Here is a 22,646-nt window from a genome sequence, read left to right as displayed (position 1 = left end):
ACACTCCAATATATTACATATATGTGTGTGTGTGTATGTTTGTTTGTATCTCTGTGTTAAGACCTTTTTTGTATGGTGATATGGCGATAATGAATCAGAAAGGATAGATGTGAACAATGTTTTTGAGGAGAAATCGATACACTTTGGTCATTGGTTCGATATGAAAGGAAAAAAAGAGGCAAGAACCAAAGATAACCCAAAGGTCATGTGGAAGGCCTGGTCATTAGAGGTGGGAATAGACTAGCCAGAATGTCATTTAGGGGAAGAAAAAAGTAAGATAAGAAATCATTTAACACATATTCAAGTTGGGTTGCCAGAGATATGGATGTATAGAAAATACATATATATGGGCATGCAGACAACTGGTACTCCAAGTCTGAAGTTTGGATGGTAGGTCAGAGCTAGACCTAGATTTAGGGAAATCCACTGCATAGATTCATGGTAAACAATGAGATTGCCATTGGAGAAATCATAATGGGAAAAGATAAGAGAGCCAAAGATAGGAAGAGAGCAAGGAGGTAGTGGAGACAGAAGACTAGTTACAGAGATATGAGAAGAACCAGGAAAATGTGGGTAGGTAAGAGTGGAAAGAAAATATCTAGCTAAGAAGGAATTGTCAAGACTAGGAAATGCTGCATAAATATCAAGGAAGATGAGGACATGATAAGGTCTTGGTCATTAGGAAACAATTACTAGTCTTTGATAAAACAAAATTTCTTATAGACAGGACAAAAGTCAGATTGCATGAGGTTCACCCATTTGATCTCAGAGTAATATTGCTCTGTAGAAAAAGCCATGATTTCTGTGGATCCTTTTAACTCTTATTCTATGCTCCTATAATTATAAGAGTTAGGGCAGGTATTCTAATTCTGTAGATGAGGCATTGGCACACAGTGTTTTGTTTTCAGGAAGATCTGGGTTTGATTGTTGCGACTTTTATGTACTAGATGTGTTACCATAGACAAGTAATCTAATTTTCTAATACCCAAGTCACTTCCTTTTCAGTGCCTCAGGTACCTCTTTAAGACTATAAATTACAAATGAATTGCTTATCCACATCTGTGGGAGAAATTTCCTGGAGCTCTTCCAATATAATTGCAGTTCTGGGCAGCAGGTTGGGATAATGGGCTTATATTCAAAGTCACAGAGATGATAAGTAATAGAGTCAGAAGTAGAATTCAAGTCTTCTCTCTTCCCACTATGACACTTGCCTCATGATTCTCCCAGGAGTATTGGAATTTAAATAAAACCTAGAGATTTAAGACAAATTAATGATTCCAGAAGTATACTATATCATGTATCAGTGAAGATGGGGCAAAAAGTTTGTTGATTAGCGCACTTCCCTTAGAAATCAATCATGAGAGTGACTGTAGATTCCCTTTAGGCATATGAATGTACATGAAACTGCAACTGACACAGGATGTAATGACAAGCACACTGTACAAAACAATATATTTGTAGCTTTCCTTTTATATTTATGCAAATCTTCTACCACAATACTATTCTACTTCCTGAACGTTCATTAAGAACATTTATAATATAAATTATAACAAAACCAGTACTTAAACCAGGAAACTACTGCTTTGAGGGGAAATAGCTAAATGCATTGCAGTAATTCTAAAAATAAAATATCTAAGACTTAATTGCAGATGGGTAATGTTAAATATCATCCTTCCATAAACATTAAACTGAAGGTAAACAAAGAAATAACACTTCATGTGATGAATGCCAATATAAAGCATTTTTAAACAGTTCTGTCAAAAAAACAGCCTTGAGAATGTTTACATGCTTTCATTTTTCAATTATCTGAAGACACAAATACAAATTACAGCTTGTAAAATTTCAAATCCAAGCTTTTGAAATTAGTACAAAACATGCATAGTTTTGGAAGTAAAACATAACCAGGTTACGATTAAGTTGGTTATATCATATATTTATGCTAAAATGTGCAAAAAAAAACTAAAAGAAGAGGACTACAAAAAGTTTCTACTTTTTTATTTTTTTTTATTTTTTATTTTTTATAAAGCAATAGGGGTTAAGTAACTTGCTCAAGGTTACACGGCCAGTTATTTCTGGGTGTGGTGCTGAGTATCTGAGGCTGGATTTGATCCAGGTCATCCCGCACTGGAGCCGGTGCTCTTACTCGCTGAGAGTTTCTACTTTTTTAGAAAAAAGATGTATCATTTTTTTAAATCAGGGAAAATTGCTGTCATTAGCACAATGTCAGTGATAATATCATAGCAAATAGATTATCTGAAAATTCTCCATTTTATTGTGTACTTTACGTTATGTACTTAATCTTGAGATTACTATGACACAATACTATTAAAAATCCATGAAATCTTATGAAAGTCTTCAACTTTTTCCACTGTAGCTGAAGGCTAATTATAGAATGTACTTAATTATATATCATGTATGGGTAAGTACCTACTGCACTCACTATCTTAATGCATTGTAAAAGTACAAAGTGTAGCACATTTAGGAAAGAGATATTTTATGGTGTTTGTGAGTTTATTCCAGAACAAGATCTATTAAAATAAAAGACTCTTGATCAGAGTGTGTATGCAAAAAACATGCATTGAATTCTTTCCATCACTAACTTATGTGATTTTAAGGCAGACTTCACTCTTATGAAATAAGGTATTATGTTTGTTCATTCTTCTGCTGAAAATGTTCATTTTCTATAAATAATTACAGTTCACTGAAACTACTTTGCATGGCCATATAGTTTAAAAAATCAGTCTTTTGCTATATTAGACATTTCAACTCAAATTTCAGAGCTTACTTATCCTGATTCCACATACCATGAACATTTGCATAATTTTCTTTCCCTAACTCCAATCCCCCAATTTTTTTTTTGTTTTCAGAGGACAATTGGGGTTAAGTGACTTACCCAAGGTCACATGGCTAGTTTTTGTGTTAAGTGTCTGAGGCTGGATTTGAACTCAGGTCCTCCTGACTCCAGGGCCGGTGCTCTATTCACTGTGCCACCTAACCGTCCACTCCCAATTTTCTTTTAACTTTATAAAGGGAAGGTGTAGTTTTTGGGTTTCTTTATTTTTTAAATCATTCACTGTAATGATCAGAAGTCATCATTAAATTTTATATTTTCACCTTCATTTAAAAAAATAAAGGTCTGCAAACTGACCTGGATCTGTACTGCAATCAAGGAATTAAACATTTTGGATTGTATCTCTCATAATTTCTTCTACTCTTCTATACTTAAAATAAATGACCTTTCATTGAGACTATTTCTGTGAATATGACAGAGAGAAGGAGAAAGAGAAGATTGTCTGATGTTTTAAGGGTAATCTTGATTGTGAGGTAGGATTAATATTTAGGATTACATTACCATATTTGAGGGTTTTAATTATTAGTATGGCTTTTCATTTTCCTGTTCATTAATTTTCACTTTTGATTCTACTTCCTGAATTTGAAATAGAACCATGCTCCTAGACTGATGTTGAAGGAAGTGTCAAAACTTGTGATTAATTTACCTCTTCCTTTAGAAGTTTCCTAAATAGATTCACAGGAGTTTAACTGAGTCAGAGGAAGGTTAATGGATGAAGACTTTACATGTTTTCATGACATAGTAGATAGAGTGCTAGACTTTGAGACTAGAAGACCTAGGTTCAAATTTGTCTTTGACTTAGTATATTTATAACTTACATAATTTATTACACAAATCACTTAATCTCTATCAACTTCAGTTTTCCTCATCTGGAAAATGGAGATAAATTTCATTAACATATATATATCATATATACATACACATGCATACATATATACATATTGTATATACAAGACATATATACATATATATATACACATATAACATGTGTGTATTAACCCTTAGAGTAATTCTGAGGATCAAGTGCAATGGCAGTATGTGAGGTGAATTGAAAACTTTAAAATGCTGTATATGTGCACCCTATTGGTAGATAGTTAAGGCAGCTGGAAATAGGAAATTTAGGCAATTGAGTATTAAAGGGAATAATTAAGAATTTTAAAAGGAAGTTATTGATGAGATATAAGTTAAAGAGCTTGACAGTGTCTTGAAACAGAAAAGAAAGACTAGACCAGCTAGTAAATGTTACTGAAAATTAATCAGTGACTTCAACCCAAAGTCTATAATGAAGTGCTGAAAATAATTTATACTGAAAAGAAAAAATGGTTGGAAGAAGGGTTCAACAAGGAAATGATAAGTTACTTTTGTTATAGGTCTTTTCTATTTTTAGACAGAAATTAATTCATAAATAATCTTTAAAAGCAAATTAGTTTGCTTAGCCATTGCTTTAAAGTGTATTATATGAAAAATATTATTAAAAATATTTTATTCATTCTTGACAAACTGATATCAGATATTATAAATCAATTTATGCCTTCCATCAATCAAATCATCTTTATTGTAGTGTTTAAAAAGTATAATAATTCAATTGTTTAATTTCATAGTTATTCTATTATATATTTAAGAGAAAATTTTAAGGAAAATGTCTTTCTGATTACTATATTTTATGCTATTATAATTTTATATTTAGAAGTCAAAATTCATTTCTCTTAACCAATCTAAATTTAGTTAATCCCAATTTCATAAGTATTTATTAAGTGTTTAAGATTTGATGCTGGTCATTGCTGGGGAAACCAAGAATAAAATATAGTCAAGTAAAATAAAATTTAAAAAAGTAGTCCTTCCCCTCAAGGACCTTACAATCAATAATGAGAAATAAGTGAAAAAAGATAAATAGGAGAATATGATAAATGCCCTAAGAGTCGTTCAAAGAGCTATAGCATTCTAAGAAGATATAGATCACATCACACTGTGGAGGTCAGAAAATCTTCCATCAAGAAGTACATTTTTGGGGCAGCTAGGTGGTGCAGTGAATAGAGCACCAGCCCTGAAGTCAGGAGGACCTGGGTTCAAATCCAGGCTCTGACAGTTGACACTTAACTGTGTGACCTTGAACAAGTCACTTAACCCTAATTGCCTTGCCTTCCCCCCCTCAAAAAAAGTATATTTTAAGATGAATCTTTTAAGATTAAGAGATTTTTTACCTGAGAAACATTAATTTGGGGGTGTTGGCAGAGTAGATTTGCAGGAAGAAGATAATAGAATGACAAAAGCATGGCATCAGGCTATGTTTAAGTAGTCAGTTGGGGAAGAGGGATTAAGGGAAATAATGATTACATGAAGGGAAGGTTGGGGTCTGTACTGGTTTTAAGAACAACTTTAAACCACAAAGTCATTTTGACTATTATAAATACCCAAATTAGCTACATAGGACCCTATGATGGAAGATGCTATCCGCATCCAGAGAAAGAACTGATAAGTAGTATGTATAGAATGATTTATATGTATGTATATTTGTGTCTAATGATAACCATATTTCTAATATGTTTTAGAAATGCTTGTTTTATTTCTTAAGGTCAGAATAAACTTTTTTTTAAAAGACTGAATGATGCTTTGGTGAGGTTTTTAGATTTCACTTGAATGACAATGAAGAGCCATTTAATGTTTTTGTGTAGGAGAATAAAACAAAAATTATTTTAATCCATATGCTCTTTTGGTCTGCTTTTCAAGTTATTTGTTGAGAAATATGTTGCTAATAATAACTTTGTTGTTTTTATTCTAGGTTAGAAGAACAAAAGAATATTTTGTCAGAATTTGAAGGTGACTTGAATGAATTTATTTTATGGTTAAAGGAAGCAGAAAACATTGTCAGTATCCCCCTTGAACCAGGAAATGAGCAACAATTAAAGGATATATTGCAAAAAGTCAAGGTAACATTTGACATTCCCCACTTAGTTATACTTTTAAAGTGTCATTTCTCCTTTTTTTGTATTTTAGTATTAGTTTGTCAGTAATTATGTTCAGATTTCTACACTAAGAAATTGGTCAATATTTTATTTTCTCTTAACCTTGTGATTACCAGACTTTTTGGAATTACAACATTCTACCTTTCTTATTTGCTTTTGTTACATTTCTATATTCCCAAAGGTGCTATTGCATGGCATAGATTTATTTTTAAATTAAGTTTAGTTAAAATTAGTTTTATTTTGAAGATAATTATTATGTGATGATGGAATGCCATAAACTGAGATTGAAAATCAAGATTTTAATATGTTTCATACTATAGCTTTAGGTTTCTAAACAGCTAGAAATACCACAGGCATCTCATTGCCAAATTGTTTCACCTCAAATCAAAAGGGTTCCAGTTGACAACTGGTTGTTGTAACTGGTTGTTATTTCTCACCAAGCTAACACAGTGGCCCTCAATACAGTCAAGTGAATTTACAGGATTTTTGTGCTCACCTTTATTGAATATCCTGTTATTCCCTAATTGACCCACAACTAGCAGATAGATGATTCAAAAAATGAAACTGAAATAACTTATTTCATTTTAATTCCAGGATCAATTAAAATCAAGTTTATATATGGAAATATATAGTACAATATATTATACATATACATATGTTCATACATATGTATGTGCACATATATTATATATGTTTTCACATATGTAGAAGTTTGTATATGTATGCACAAATGTATGACACCTAGTATGTGTAGACAAAAGACGGTGTGGGGTAGTTGGTAGAGAATCGACCTCAGAGTCATCAAAACTCATGTTTAAGTCCAGCCTCTTAAACATACTAGGGGAAAATAAGGAAGAGTGGAAGAAACAGAGACAGAGAGAGAGAGAGAGAGAAAGAGAGAGAGACAGAGAGAGAGAGAGAGAGAGAGAGAGAGAGAGAGAGAGAGAGAGAGAGAGAGAGAGAGAGAGAGAGAGAGAGAGAGACGAAAGAAAAAACAGAAGAACGAAGGAAGGAAGGAAGGAAGGAAGGAAGGAAGGAAGGAAGGAAGGAAGGAAGGAAGGAAGGAAGGAAGGAAGGAAGGAAGGAAGGAAGGAAGGCTGGAAGGCTGATTGTCAAATGCTGTGCTAGGAACACAAAGACAAAATCAGAACAGTCCTTTCCCTCCGAGTTCTTGCTTTTTGTGGGAGGGGTAGATAACACTGTGCAAAGATAATTAACAACATGATAGTTTGAGGAGGAAAGAATACTAACAGCTATTGGAATCAAGGAAGACTTTAGAAAAGAGATTAGACCTGAGCTAAATCTTGAAAGAGCATAAGAATTCTGAGAAGAGGAGATGAAAAGACAATTCATTGAAAACATGGAATTTGTGTTAGGCAAATATCTAGAAATAGGAAATATAGTGTCCTGATTGGTAAATTGGCTATTGTCCAATTTGGCTGGATAATGTAGTGTAAAAACAGAAAAAAAATGAAGTGCACGCCTGGAAAAAATGAGGTAGAACTAGATTCTAGAAGACCTTAAATGTCAGGCTTAATGTTTTATAATTTATCCCTAGAAGCAATAGGAAGCCATAAATCCTTTGAAGAGTGCAGTGACATGGTCAGACTCATGCTTTATAGGAAAATTGTTTTGACACTTGTGTAGAGGATAGATTGAGTCATGGAAAACAATTTGGAACCTATTGTGGTTCAGGCAAAAGGCAATGAGACCCTGAACTATGGTGGTAGCTGTATAAATGAACATAAGGGACTGGATGTAAGAGATATTATGGAAGTAGAATTGACAAGACAGCCATAGTGGGTGAGTGAGAGAGGAGAGTAAAGGATAACTCCAAGTCTACAAATCTGATACCAAAGATTGGATTCCCTTATAGGTAGAGCAGAATGGTAGTATCTTTTACAGAAATAGAGGACTTTGGAAGAAGTCAGGGTTTGTGGAGAAAGATGATGATGAATTTGAGATATAAGTGGATCTTGCCAAACTGGCTTCTGAGTTTCAAAGAGTTTTAAATCCTTGGAAGATTCAAGAGCAAATAAACATATATCAAAGGGAAATAGAACTACTGACAATTTAAAGGTCCAATTGTTTTGAATACATAGATGGGAGTATATTTACAATAATAATCATTATTCAAGAAATATTTTGTTACTTGAAAAAGTAGCAGTGTGAGATCAAAACTTAAATTTCACTTACACATTTTTACATCACACAAAAATGATCCCATTTACTCCTTGGAAATCTATGTTTTTAGAATGTGCTTACATTCAGATGAAGTAAAATAAATATCTGGTTCAAAATTCATATTTTAGGAGACATTGATAGTTCACTTAACAAACGTTTTCTAAAAATTTTACCTGTATGCAAAGCTGCACTTGGTAGGTAATGAGGGATAGAAAAATGAGAATAAGAAATAATTCTTGCTCTCAGTTACTTTATAATCTAGTCAGTAAGATAAGAGGTTTATAGAAATAACTATGACAGTTTTCATAATAACAGAGATATTTGTTCTGGTAGCATAGATTATCTCTAACTGAGAAAATCAGGTAAAATATTATGGTCATGTTAACAATTGATATGAGTTTCTAATGATGCCTTAGATATGGACAATTAGTGATTATGGCAAAAAGGGAATTCTAAAACGGACAATGTGAGCAAATACATATGACCAAAAAAGCAGGACATATATTAGAGAAATAGTGAGTAGACCAGTATGGTTAGAATAAAATAATAATATTAAATAAAATAATAAAAATAAAGAGGAGAGCTAGGAGAATATAGGTTGGAGCTAAATCACTGAGAACCTTGAATGCCGTTCAAAAGTTTGAACTATATTTGGCAGGTGGTGGAGTTCATATAGGATGAGAATTGTACAGAGTCTAGGAAAATTAAAATCACAGATTAAACTGAAAGTTCAGAGACTAGAGACTGTCAACTCAAGTAAAGTCAGTGTAAAGAAGAGAGAGAATTAAGAGATATTATGGAGGCATAATCAACACAATTTGGCAATTGATTGTATAAAGAGGGAGAAGAATAAGGAAGGATCAAAGATGATTGTGACCTTTTAAGCCTGGAAAGATTGTGTTCATTCAGATTCTTTTTTTTTTACATGGGAAATGTTCTACACACACACACATATACACATACTATGCTAAATTTTATATGTCAACTATAACTTGGGAAATTGGTAAAACTTACAAGTCTTGGACAGTAGTTGTAATATCCTTTCATCTGGTGTTCCACTCTCAGGATACCTTCATCCTCTAGTAAATATTTATCGCAGGACAGAATCACATATTTTGAGGCGATCCTACATCCCATCTTTGATAACCTATTTCTGTTTAAGGAGTACTTAAAAATTAAATTAAATTTACAATTAAATTAAATGTAAAATTAAATTAAATTTAAAATTAAATTAAATGTAAAAGTTTGGAAGTCAATTGATGTAACCTCATATCACAACTACACAAAATTACCAACAATTTTCTTTGTTAAAACACGTTTTCTCTAGGGTGTTAGACAACATGTTTCTCCCTAGAATAGATTGGAAGCCAGCAGTTTCAGTCTATCAGTTTTGGCCTATGTGGAAAACTGTGGGTATTTAATAGCAGATTGAGTATTTGACCATTATTATTTCATTTGATAGACTTTTTTTTTTTTTAAGCAATCAGGGTTAAGTAACTTGCTCAAGGTTACACGGCCAGGTGTTTCTGGGTGGGTGCTAAGTGTCTGAGCCCGGGATTCGATCTCCAGGTCTTCTCAACACTGGAGCCATTGCTCTTACTTGCTGTGCTACCTGGCCGCCCCAATTTGATAGACTTTTAAAAGGGACAAAGATAAGGGGGTCGAAAACCACGGTGATTCATCCTAAATGTTATTGTGTTTTTTGGTTTCAGTTACGTGTGGAAGAGTTGCCTGGACGCCAGGGAATATTGAAACAATTAAATGAAACAGGAGGTGCAATTCTTATAAGCGAGACCATAAACCCAGAAGAACAAGACAAACTGGAAAATAAACGCAAAGAGGCAAACCTTCGATGGATAAAGGTTAGACAGATTGGCAACAGTCTCTTATCTCACACGCAGTTTGCCACAAGTATCTATTTCTTTGTGTCATGAGTTTGTGTGCTGGCTCAGCTACATGATTTGTCACAACTGGAATTTGGGGTGTTATTAGAAGAAAGTGTAAGTGCTGAAACATCCAGTGCTATTCTTCAACATAAATTGTTTTCAGGAGTTGGTCTGAAAATTGCCTAAGTAATTAATTGGATGTTCAGTTGTGCATGGAAAGCCTTTAGAAGAGATGAAGGTGACCCATGCAAAAAGTAAAATAAAGCAAAATGCCTAATTCTCACCCAGAGGATTTACTAAATAAATGTCAAATGCGTAAAATTTATGCAGCTCCATATGCATGTACAAAAAAGCCACCAAAGAAACCTATAACTAGTGTCCAAGTTATCTTGGAAGCCCTCAATTTACAATATCCCTCATATTCCCTTCAGCTCTTTATTTGCTTATTTTTAATTTAGGGTTTTAAGAAAGTAAATATGGCTGAAAAACCTTTCGTGTTTAATGCTTTTCTCAGTCCTGGATCTTAGCTACATATTTCAAATATATTTATTGTCATTTAAAATACATGTTAAGCAATAACTTTTCATCAAAATATAAATAATATTAAAATAATTTAAACTGGGATCATGACAAGGAGATTTTGTAGAAAGTGAAATATTCAAGAAAGACTGAATGTCCAAATAATGTTTTCATTCTAAAATAGAAACATAGCAAATCAATTCTTTGTTTATTCATCAATCTCCAACCTAATTGAAAGGTGTGAAAGATGTTGCAGAGAAACTTTTTTTATTCTTAGGCAATTTGAAAAGAAATAATAAAGACTAAATTTAGAAATGTATCAGGTTATTTATTTCATTATTTTCAAATGGTAGTGCTGAAGTTTCTCTAACAGATTGTGTAAATAATTTATTTAATAACTAAAACAGATTTCACTTTTATGGAAGTGCAATAAAAATCTATAATATTTATATTAGTTTCATATAGCAAGAGTAAAGTAGCAATTTGAAAAATAAATATTTTGAAATAAAATATAATTTTAAACCTAAGAGCATTAATCAAAAAGAAGAAAGTAAATATAAAACATGGGCAAAATGTTACAGAAGAACCTTAATTTTTTATGATGTTAAAATAGATTTTTTTAATAAAAAAAGAAAAAAAAACTTTTTTTAAAGGAATAATAGATCTAGCTAGAATGTACTTGTTTTATAGAAGAGGAAACTGAAGGTCATAGAGGTTAAGTGACTTGCCTAAAGTCATGAAATTAAATATTACGGAGTTGGAATTTGACTCCAAATCTAGCTCTTTTCATGCTAAATCAAGCTGCCTCTCTTCTGTTATGTCTTTTTTTAGTCCTACTTGAAAAAATTCTGTCACCTTTGGTACTATTTTCCTTCTTCTTTTAAAAAATAAAGTTATTATACATAGTGCTTGCATATCATAAGGTGTTGTTGACTTATTGACAGCATATCCATAGTGTCAATAAGTATATTATGTGTGTATACACACATACATATATATGCATATATATATATATATATATACATACACACACATGCATGCACACATACAATTTTCTGGTTCTCTGATTTCCATATTCCTTTATCCCATAGTCATCATTCATTCTATAGCACCATCACAATAAATGTGACCCATTGATCCATCTCCAATTTTTGAACCTATAGATTGTTTCCAGTTGTTTTTATTATTACTAATAGTGTGCCTACGAATATTTTATGCTTTAATTTAGCGGAAGGTAAATAACAATTTAACTACTTTGCCCTACTTTGTTCATCTGCTTTACAAACCTGTTATAACTCCATTTTCCTGACCTATAAAATTAGGGAATTGGATCAGCAGATTTCTAAGGCCCCTTCTAGTTCCAACATTCAATGATTTTTGTGATTCTGAAACCTAAGATATAAATGAAAATTGACAGAGTTCATAATTAAACCACCATCTGTGCCTGCTGCCTTCAACTCCCAGTCTGTCATTATTTCTGGTTTTCATACCTTTTCTAGGCACTGACTTTTGGTCAAGCCAGGGTTAAGATCAATTGAAGAAAAAAAAAATGAACAGTACAGTACATAACTTGTTATTCCTAATAGTTAGAGATGCCCCTAAATGGAATTACTGTACAGGAGGTAATGGATTACCCATTACTGGAGAGTTTCAGATGGAGTTTGGATGACTACTAATCACAGATGTTTAAGGGAATTGCTTTTCTTGTGCCATTTGGGCTGAATGGCCTTTGAGTTTCCTGTCGATACTAAGAGCATCAAAATAACTAGACTTCTCATTCCTTCATTGAGTGAACTACCTTCTCTCCCAACCCCCCAAACAAAACATGGAGATGTGATAATATCCTTGTTACAGGTAAGGAATATTCTTCCAGGAAAATTTGAAATATCATTGTGTAGTGCTTAACTGGAAAATGATGTAAACTACTGATTATTCTATTATATTCATTGCTTAATTTCCATATTGAAGCTTTTACATAGAATTCTTTAAAAAAAATTAATCATCCTCAATTACAGAGATTAGTAGGTCAAAGATACTGTCAATACAGTATCTTTTTAATACAGTGTCTATTCAAAGGCTCTTATCCATTTGCTTTTAGTCAATTAATAATGATTTTAAAGTGAGCAAAAATGTAATACCTTATTGGGAAAAAAAGGAAAGAAATTCTCTATTACTCTTGGGCTTAAAGGTAGCATATTTAAAGTAATATCTTTTCAAGCCTTTTCATAGGCATATAATTTATTGCCCAATATTGATTAATGTGACCATATAAGAGAAATCAAATTCTAAAGGGAGACTTCTAATATAAAATAAACTTTTGCCTTTTATTTCTGCATTGCTTTTGCTTTGGGGCATCTAAATTTCATAGTATTGACCTTGTGAATAGAGGAATTCTTCCTTTCTAACCATAACAATAATGAAATGACATGTTCTAGTATATTACTACCTTAAACTTAACTTGAAAGAGGACAAAGATTTTGAAAATTTTGACCATATTAAAAAGCACAGATTATAAATTCTAACCTAGTTTCATTTATTACCATCTTCTAAAAAGCCAATACTTTGTGCAAAAAATGAAAATGGTGGTATTTTTTATTAAAGGTCATGCTAATACAGAGAATAAAATTCTGTTATAATCTTTATACCCATGCATCAAGATGTTTGAGTTCATTTTAATAATTAAACATCTATTTCTATATCCAGATAAGCTACCCACCCAGTGCTTCAAAGCATAGAAAAGAGACCCTGAGCATTGGGTTGGGTGATATATTCAGTTTTTGTCATATACCACCTGCCAGGTCACATAACAGATCAGTAATGGGTTTCTTACCTGTTATTGTATAGTAAATGGATTCATAGATTATGCCTAGGGCCAGTGAACCATTGGAATCAGAGGTTTGAGGGAAGGAGTTTATCACTCTTTAATGTTATTCTTATCTGATATCAGCCGAGAGGGATAAGGTAGATTATCAGAGAGTAAGCTGTATGCCAGAATCACCATTCCCTTCATTTATCCACCTTAGGCTTTAAGACAAGGCTACAGTATGGATTATGAAGGTAGTGATTGGTACCTAATGGAAACATTTTGTTTTGTTCCCTTTTAATTGGTCTGTTGGTATGAGAACTAATTATATAACACTGAAAAGATGATTCCCTTGTTTGTTAGAGCAAATCATCTTTTTTCTGGTGCAGAAATAAAAGAATTTGAGTGGAATGACATGTTTAATTTGGGAACATTTTCAGTATCACTAAGAAAAGTATAGCTCATCTTTGACTTGACTGACCAAGTGTTGAGAAAGCTGAACAGGGCTAGAACAAGTACTAGAAACCAAAGTCATGACTAGGTTATGGTTTAAGCAATGAGTTGATCTGAATAGTTTTGATCGATAGACTTGTGTTATTTATAACTGATAGAATTACCTGAAGATTGATCTTAGTAGTACACACACACATAAACACACACATATACACACATTTTCTCTCTGTCTCCACAGAGAAACATATATGTATGTACACATATATGCTTACATGTATACATATCTTAGTATATATGTGTGTATGTATTATGTATATGTGTGGTAAAAACTAATTTCTTACGAAAGTAACATAGTAAGCAATCTCTTGGTTCAGGTTTTATTGATTGGGAAAGTAGACTTTGGAAATACTTAGCCCCTACAATCTCTTCTCCCATTGGTGAGTTCTTCCTAGAGCCACTATTTTGTGGAAATATCTAGACCAACCTTCATTCCACTTCTAGCTCTGTCCCTAGCTCCTAAACTTTCAAACCATTCTCTTTATCCTAGAACATCCCTCAGTGCCTAGGGCCTCCTCACCCTGGAAGATTAAAAGATTTCTGAGTTTTTCCCAACCTGAAGCATCCCTTTGTTTGGCCTATCCTCTTTTCCAATTGGTGAGTTCCTCCTGGAACCTCCATTTTGTGGAGGGACCTAAGCCAGCCTTCATTCCTCTCTGGGCTTTGTTCTTGGCTTCAGGACTTTCATACAATGACTGCATGCTGGGGAACTTGACTTCACCCTTTTTTAGCTTCCTTTGGTTGTGTTTCCTCATTAGAATGTAAGCTATTTGAGTTTGGGGACTTTCTTTTTGCTTATATTTATAACCCCAGCATTTTGCACATTGTCCTCCACATGGTGAGTACTTAATAAATACCTATTTCCTTCCTTCTTTTCTTCTAAGCACATCAATACTCAAATTAATCCATGATTTCATGGATATTATCAGTCTCCCTTCCAGTAGTATAGATTATAACTCATTTATGTATCTTCTCCTCATGTGTTTCCTTATCAACATTGTGGAATAAATCCCATAATGGATCCACTCAACATGCTGGAAGCCTACCTCTAGGCCTTTTAACATTCTGTGTGTTCCCTTGCAGCACTCAGATTGTCTTTTGTTAATCCCTCAATCATACCATATGACTGGTTCACCTCCTTTTCCAACCATATTTTTATCTCTTCAATTATATTTTATATCCAGCATACAATTCATTGTTGGAAATGTTCTACAACCCACTTAGGTTCATCATATCTCTCTCCATTCTCCTTTTAGTTAGGAAAAATTTTGACTATCTGGTGATTGTAGTGCTACATGATTCTTAACCACGTTAAAAAAAACTGTAATAGAAGATATCTATTTTTATTGCTCTGTCCCTAAATCTGTATCTATATCTATTTCTATTTCTATCTCTTTATATAGATATCAATATCTAGATAGATCTATATCTCTATATGAAGACAGAGATAGTTTAGATATAGATATATGAATGACAGAATGATCCTGGAGTGGTACTATCTATCAATGTCTGACAATACTCGGCCATCAGGCTGTCAATTAAGTACTCAGATTATGTGTCATTCATACCACCTAACACTGGAGGAGGTTCTTGAGTAGCTGTCAAGCTTTCTGTGGTTTTGGGAGAGCTGATTCTCTGTTACTAGCTCCATCCCCTTATAGGTAAAGATGTTTCTTTACTCTTTGTCCAGGACTAGGTATTAGTCTGAATTACCTAATCAAATTTTGAGTTATAGCTGCTCCTATTCTACTAAGGAAAATTTTCCCCTGATCCCTTAAAATCAGTGTGTGCTTTATTGATTCGCCTCTAGCACTAAAACATACTCTAATTGCCTTTACATTTTTGATCCAGACCTATTATTTTATTTGTATAGGGGATCCCAGATGAGAAAATCCTCACTAAAAATTCATATCTATAACTGCTCTATAATAAGCATGTATCTAAGGCAAAATTTGAACCCAGATCTTCTTGAATCTTGAAACCAATTTTCTATCTATGCCACATTACATCTCATTATTATTTTTGCTATAAAATAAAAGAAGGATCACTTTTTTATTGTTTAAAGTTCTAGAACAACATAGGTCCTAGAAATTCAGCCATTAACAGCATTTCACAGTGACCAGCATGATGTATCTTTGTAGGAATCATTGGTACAGTGATAAATTAGGCAAAGGTAGTTATATTGTCCCTTGTTCAGTGAAAACAGGAACAAGATAAGCAAGGGAAGAGTGAAAGTACATGGACAGGATACATTTTATGTTAGTCTTTTACATAAACAAGTGGATTCTAGTTATTAGAATACAGTCTTTACCCACGTGTTTTCCCCCACTCAGTGTGGAAAGGTAAGCAGATGTCCAGGTTTGCAGATTTTGTATTAAATCCAAGAACATTGAAGAATCTCCTAAATGCAAACCATTATTTACTAAGCAGTCCCATTAAATTAGTTATCTTCCTATTGTTTCTATAATTGGCTCTATTATGTAGAAAGAATCAGTGTTCTTACACTCATTTTCAATGTTTTATACATTTCATGTAACAATTAACAAGCACTTTTGGTTAATTACTATGCACTGGGACTACATTGCAACTGTTGCTGACTTCAAGGTGCTTAAATTCTAATTGGTAATTGGTAATTCTAATTGGTAGCTTCAGAATATTTCCCATGATATTATGATTTTTTTCCTCATCTCATCATGGAATGAGCATTAAATTAAGAATCACAAATCTTTATCCTTTCCCTGCCTCACTAATTAAAGTTTCCTGACCTTAAGATTCACTTACTATTCTGTGAATCACTATAACTATATAAAGTAGGAAAACAATATAAATGATATAGTAAATAATTAATAATAATTTAAGTGCTGCACTGTTATAATGTTAATTGAATAGGAAGATCTTTCCCACCCATTAATAGGCCTGTGTAACCTGCTTTGAGTAAATTGCTAGAGGAAAAGGTTCAGATGGAAAGGGAATTAGTTGATTTGCTTGAGAAGCTTTCTATGCTACAGCATCAGAACTTTCCTTTAGAAGAGTAAGCTAGAAGGTATCAGGTAGTAGCAGAAAAGACAGCTGTGAGTATAGCTGGGGGGTGGGGGGCTAGGGGGAAGAAAAGTTAGCAAAAGGAAGGTACATGCAATCCCTGTGTGTGTGTGGCGGGGTGGGGGGGGCTGATTGGGATCCAGACACCTGGGAAGAAGACATAGGGGAAGAAGATGAAGCAAATTCAGATGAGGAGGCTTCTAGAAATCTGGAAGCAAGTCCAGTAATATGAAGGAAGCAGGAAAACAAGGGGAGCCACACAGTGTTTAAGGAAGTAACTGTTTTTACACAGCAGGAAGTTACAGATATATTCATCCTAAGAATTATAGAATAACTAGTATCTTGGATGGTGAGAATCAATGATGAGGGGACTGGAGGAGTATGGGTAGATAACATAGATCATTTGAAATTTATAGCTATTAGAATCCCTTTGTACAACAAGCTTTTAGGAACTGCCATATACAAGGAGGTAAAAATGAAACTAATTTGTTAGCTTTAGCTGCCTAAGGATTCAATAAAAAATATCCCATTAACTCTGTGTGGCCTACTGGAGATAGACCCTGTTATTTGCTTAGAGACTATATAAGAAAGTTAAAGGAAAAGGTAATGAAAACTGAAATAATGGTGGGAAAAGCAGACACATATCACAGCACTCCCTTAACAATTCCTCAGAGAAATATAATAGTGAAAACTGCTCTTCCTGCTCATAAACACATAATTCTGACTCTATTAATTGGGGAAATAGGACAAGCTCTTTCAGAGGTACTGGATAAGATTTCACAGTTAGTGACCTAGGGGGATGGGGAAGAGATAAATTTCCTCAAGAAAGAAGAGAAAATAGCCAATGGATTCAAAGTCAGAATAGATTAATAGGGGGAGAATTGTTTACTGCTTTGCTGAGAGCAGGAGAGGCAGAGGAGAGAGCAGAGATGAGGCAGAGCTGAGGGAGGAACTTGCCTGGGGGAACTTGTTTGTGGGGAGGCCTGACAGAAAGAATACTTTGTCTTTGCTCCCTGGATTGGTGATGAGCACCTTGCTAAATCTTGCCTCCTGGTCTCCTAATAGTGATATTCCAAATAAATATTTTGGTTTTGTCTTTGAGGAAGAGAGTTTATTATATTTTGTGAGTCTATCCTGGAAATACATGTGCATTTTCATAGCAGCTGCTATGGGTATTGCATTGGCATTACAACTGTCGATCTCATCAGATTGTTGGGAGAATCAAAAGAAATAATGTATAAGAAAACACTACAAAGTGCAAAGTACTATTGTTAGCTCCTTGATGAATGTTCTTTCACAATGCACCCATTAACTGGGTGAACCCTTTGTCTTAGTACTTCTATTTTCTATACTTTATCACTTGGTTGTTTTAATAGTTCTTGACGATTCAATGTTTTTTTTTTTTTTTTTTTGCTTTTTGGAGGGTGGTTGGGGTTAAGTGAATTGCTCAAGGTCACATGGCTAGTTTTTTTTTTTTATGTTAAGTGTCTGAGGCCAGATTTGAACTCAGGTCCTCTTGACTTCAGGGCTGGTGCTATATTCACTACACCACCTAGCCGCCCCTCGATCATTTCTATGCAGATAATACTTATATTGATGGTTATCTCTCTCTCTTTCTCTCTGTATAGAGAGATACATACATGCATACATATGCATATATACATAGAACCTCAGAGAAAAATAAATTACTGAATTATAGCAATGAAGGCCTAGAAATTTCAGTGACTCCCCTACCTGTTCCAGTTAATCAAGGGTTATAAAAGAAGATATAACTATTACTAGTAATGATGATAAAGAATGATGCTAGGGGGCGCCTAGGTGGTGCAATGAATAGAGCACTGGTTCTGGAGTCAGGAGGACCTGAGTTCAAATCCGACCTCAGACACTTAACACAAAAACTAGCCATGTGACCTTGGGCAAGTCACTTAACCCCGATTCCTCTCCAAAAAGCAAAAAATAAAAAAGAATGATGCTAGGTTTCAGAGAGTTTCAAAAGATGGAATGAAAAAGAAAAGAAGAAGTCTAATATGAAAGGAATTTGTTAATTATAGAGTGGGAATTCCAGAGGGCACAGTGGAAAGTGTAGAGATCTGTAGTAGAGTACTTTAAAAGGGTTGAAAGCCCTGAAGCTGCTTCTGCTGCTGTGGCCACCTCCATGGTGCAGAGATGGTTTTGCCACCATGTGTGCTATAGACCAGTACCTACGCCTGTGTCACAAACCTTTCCTTCTGACCTCCTAATTGGTCTTGGACTAGAAAAATGTCTCACCCCAACCTTTTGTTGGCTCTGCTGCTCTAGAATTTGGTTTCATGTGTTATTTTAAAGCTGTTTAGAGAAGAATGTTGGGGGAATTCCTCTACTCTGACACCTTGTCTGCATCACAGCCACCTATCCACTGACTTTTCTGAGCACTCAGAATCAATATTTACCTCCATTTCTATGGTGTTGAGATGATTCTGTCCATTTTCAGAACAAATATACAGAAGGAAGGGAAGCAAAAATGGAGAAGGGGACACAAATAGAAAATATCAACACTACCTTGTCAAGTATAGATATACATATATACATCTAGATAAATATATATACATACATCAGTGTACATATACATACATACACACATATGTATGTATATAGGGTGCGTATGTATGTGTTTTTAAAATACTGTACTAGGCAAGGGTTTATGTTTTCTTATACAATTCTCTTTCCTGTTCTTTATATATTTTGCTATTGTTGATGATTGTTGAATTCACAGTTAAAGTTAAAAAAAAAACAGCTTCCTACTTCTCCCCTATTCTCAGTAGTCCTCCTGGATAGAATAATTTCTCAATCTTATATCTGCAATTTTAGCATAAAACTAGCCTAAGTTTTTACTTGCTGACTAAACAAATGAAGACATTAAACCTCTTCTAAGCAGTTTAGAATATCTTCTGTATAAAACAGAACATAAATGCAAAAGCTCATATGGCATTCTCTTTATTGTCAGCTATTGAACATATCACTAAAGGAAGTCACAGAGGGATGAGCATTGTCCTAGGAACCAGGAAACCTGAGATCTGGCCTTTGCTCAGTGGGGTAACCTTGGGCAAGTCACTAAGTCTCTATGAATATGTATATGTGTAGCAGCAAGCACCCTAGCATACCCAGCATGGCTGCCAACACAGGTTCTTAGATCTGCTTTTCTAAAGGAAAGCCACTCCAAATGGATTAACAATCTTACTTTAATCAATCATGTATCACTTATCTAGTTCAGGGGGAAAAGGTCAGCACCTCAAACTTCAGAGAATACAGACAGAAGTTACAAGAAGAAAAAAAATACAGAGAAACAGATCAGCACACAAGCTTCCAGCTATCTGACCATTACATCCATACCTAGCCAGTTACCAGAGAGGGAAGCACCAACATCTGGGTTTTCAAAGCTGGGGGGCTCAACAGCTGCCCAGACTCTCTTCTGGTCAATCATACAACTCTTCTCAAAGTGAGCCCCAAAGCAAAACCTCACACCAGGGTATATATAGCCTTCTCCTGGCTCAGAGAATATAATAACCCTCTTGACCCACTGCCCAATCACAAAGTAACAAGGTGTGGGCATTCCTGAAAAACAAGCCTTCTACCACAGGCTCCATGTGACCACATTCAGGCTATTAGGGGGCAGAGTATATTTTTTCCATTCCCATAACAATATGGGGGGGGGGGGGAGGATGAGAAGTCCTACTACTTTGCAAGGCTTTATAGACAAATATAGGAGATTGCAAATATGTAGGAATTTTATTTTTATTCTTTAGGAATGAATAAAATGTATGCCAATACATTATAAACTCCTTCAGGGCAGGGATACTATCTTTTTTGTTTTGTTTTTATATCTCTAGTTCCTAGTATAACTTACATGTGACTAAAAGCTAGCATTTTATACATTGAATTAAGGCTTGGAAAGTCATTTACATACTTATTTAATCCTCAAAATAGCTTGGATAGGAATAGATATTATTATTAATCCAAGTTTAACAAATGAGGAAACTGAGACAAACAGAATTTTGAAAACTTGCTCAGGTTCAAATAACTGTTACATTTCAGTGACAGAATTCAAACTCAGGTCTTTCAGGCTCCTAGTTCAGCACTCTATCCACTAGAAGTGCATGATAGATAATTAATAAATATTTGCTACATTTTGATTGGAATAAAAGAGGGAGAGAGGCTTTCCCCCCCTAAGTTATAACAAGACAACAAAGGGCATGCTCTTACCAATTGGATTAATTATGTACAGCATTTATTAAGTTCTTACTGTGTGCTCCTAGCATTTTGCTAAGTTTTGGTACTACAAGTACAGAATGAATGCTAACCCCTGTCTCAAGAATATTATATAGATTATAATATAATATAACATAACACACACATACACACACACACACACACACTGGTATATGCTCATTCTTTCAAAAAATATGGCAAAGCTGTCATAGCTGTACAACAGACATCTCCAAGGGCATGTTTACTCTCATATATATGTGTGTGTATGTGTAGATATATACTTATATATCTACACATACACACACATATTCAGATAAAAGGGAGCTAAAAAGCAAAGGAGAGAGGGAAGATAGCCCCAGTAGGGCATGGTGGAAAAGTATGGAAGGGCAGGAGCTGAGTCAAGTTTGAAGTATGCATGACCAATCTTCTTGCTTCCTCAAATGAAAGTTCCGGAATTCAGGCTCAGGAACTCATCAAAGAGTGGGCCACAAATGTAGAAATATCTCTGTTCTAAGTTTAAAAATATACTGTAAATGTGACATGAGTTTCAGGCTATCTCACCACCTAAACACCCATCCTGAGTCTTAAGCTTTCACTTCTGAATCTACCTGAATCTATGCTTCAGTTCCTGGAGATGTTAGGCCACTCATTTTTGGAAATCCTACCCTAGGGCCCAACCCAATTGATTTGTGCATTAGTATGGATAAACTAGACCACTTAGCCTGCTATGATGCTGAGAGAGTAGACCATGTTTGGCCTCGTATGCCTTCTAACTATCCAGCCACCATCTCACTGTGTTCAGTATTCTCCTCTCTCTTTTGTTTTCTATCTTCTCAGAACAAATTCCTCCCTTAATTCACCTCGATATTTGTTATCTTCTTCGATTAGAATGAAAGGTCCTTGCGGACAACCATGTGGAATTTAGCCACTACTAAGAAGTTAATTCCAGCGAACCCATGATCTCTGAAACCCCCATTCATATGTGAAAGCTCCCTCATGATGTTGGCCACAGTATGTGTTGACCAGAGGGTATGAAAGAGTCCACATATGAGTTTTGATTCCCTTTTTAGAAATCTACATCTACCTGGATTGTAAACTCATCTCTGAGATAACAATTGCCCATCTCCATTTAGAAACGTGTACTGTCAGGATTGTCTTCTCTTAATACCAAAGCTGTAAAAACAGCAAGGGTTTTGAACTCATCCTCAGGCTGCATTCAATGCGCTTTAGTCCTGGATTCTATAATAAATCCCTTTACTTTTTCCTGAGTTTGCTACGTTATTGAGAATGAAGGCAAAACAAAATATTTTCTTTTAACATGAATACTGTCTCATTTTAATGTGTATGCCCCTAGTTTTTATCATAGTGCTCAGCACATATTAAACCATTAATAATAACAATAGTAATAAAATTAGTAAATTTTATTAAAGTTTTAAATTAATTTTATTAATATAGTTATCAAAAATTAATAAATAAAAATAATAAATTATTTTTATTCATTTAAATACATTATCTTGTTGTTCTCTATGATGCCTATTTGTTTCAGAAAGAGTTCTAATAGTTTGACAAAGTCATGACTATCATGACAAGTGACAGACCTTTCCTGCTTTCAACATTTAGCAGACATAGTAGCTTCAGAGAGTGTC

At 34.2% G+C, this 22,646-nt stretch overlaps 1 protein-coding gene across 10 annotated transcripts in view; it reads left to right on the top strand.

Annotated features, from left to right (window-relative positions):
- Positions 1-22,646, top strand: part of DMD (dystrophin) — a 2,504,498-nt gene that overhangs the window by 1,578,835 nt on the left and 903,017 nt on the right. For all 10 annotated transcript variants that reach the window (XM_069063824.1, XM_069063827.1, XM_069063826.1 and 7 more), the window contains 2 exons: positions 5,631-5,778; positions 9,711-9,860. In XM_069063824.1, the coding sequence (XP_068919925.1) occupies positions 5,631-5,778; positions 9,711-9,860 (298 nt within the window). The remainder of the gene's footprint in view (positions 1-5,630; positions 5,779-9,710; positions 9,861-22,646) is intronic.

This window comes from Petaurus breviceps, unplaced genomic scaffold (assembly GCF_028583685.1).
Source record: "Petaurus breviceps papuanus isolate PSGF00001 unplaced genomic scaffold, PetGlider_PUasm1.0 90603, whole genome shotgun sequence".
NCBI lineage: Eukaryota > Metazoa > Chordata > Mammalia > Diprotodontia > Petauridae > Petaurus > Petaurus breviceps.
Note: the sequence above shows the minus strand (reverse complement) of the source record. Positions and strands in the feature narration are given on the sequence as shown.